Raw genomic sequence first — 445 nt, forward strand, 5'->3', positions numbered from 1 at the left:
CCGCCTGCGGGTGGGCCAGTGCCCGGACCAGTGCCAGTGTGTCCGCACCGCCCAGGTGGAGTGCTCCGGTGCCGGCATCACTGCGGTCCCCAGCCCCATCCCCGCAAACGCCATGACCCTCCAGATCATCAACACGCGCATCGCTGAGCTGGGCGACGTGTCCTTTGGCAACGCCTCCCTGCTGATCGGGCTGCGCATCGAGAAGAACAACCTGTCGCGCATCAGCCCTGGAGCCTTCCAGCATCTGCCTGACCTGCGCTACCTCAGCCTGGCCAGCAACAAGCTGCAGGAGCTCCCCGTGCAGGTCTTCGAACCCCTGGGCAAGCTGGAGTCTCTGCTCCTTTCCAGCAACCAGATCCTCCAGGTCGAGCCTTCCCACTTCGCCCACCTGAGCAACCTCAAGGAGCTGCAGCTGCACGGGAACAACCTGCAGGAGCTGAAGGAG

At 64.7% G+C, this 445-nt stretch overlaps 1 protein-coding gene across 1 annotated transcript in view; it reads left to right on the forward strand.

The window, feature by feature from the left end:
- LRRC15 (leucine rich repeat containing 15) overlaps positions 1-445 on the forward strand; it is a 3498-nt gene that overhangs the window by 1797 nt on the left and 1256 nt on the right. The window contains exon 2 of the mRNA XM_009703265.1: positions 20-435. Within this exon, the coding sequence (XP_009701567.1) occupies positions 20-435 (416 nt within the window). The remainder of the gene's footprint in view (positions 1-19; positions 436-445) is intronic.

Source organism: Cariama cristata, unplaced genomic scaffold (assembly GCF_000690535.1).
Source record: "Cariama cristata isolate BGI_N322 unplaced genomic scaffold, ASM69053v1 scaffold2937, whole genome shotgun sequence".
NCBI classification, from domain to species: Eukaryota; Metazoa; Chordata; class Aves; order Cariamiformes; family Cariamidae; genus Cariama; species Cariama cristata.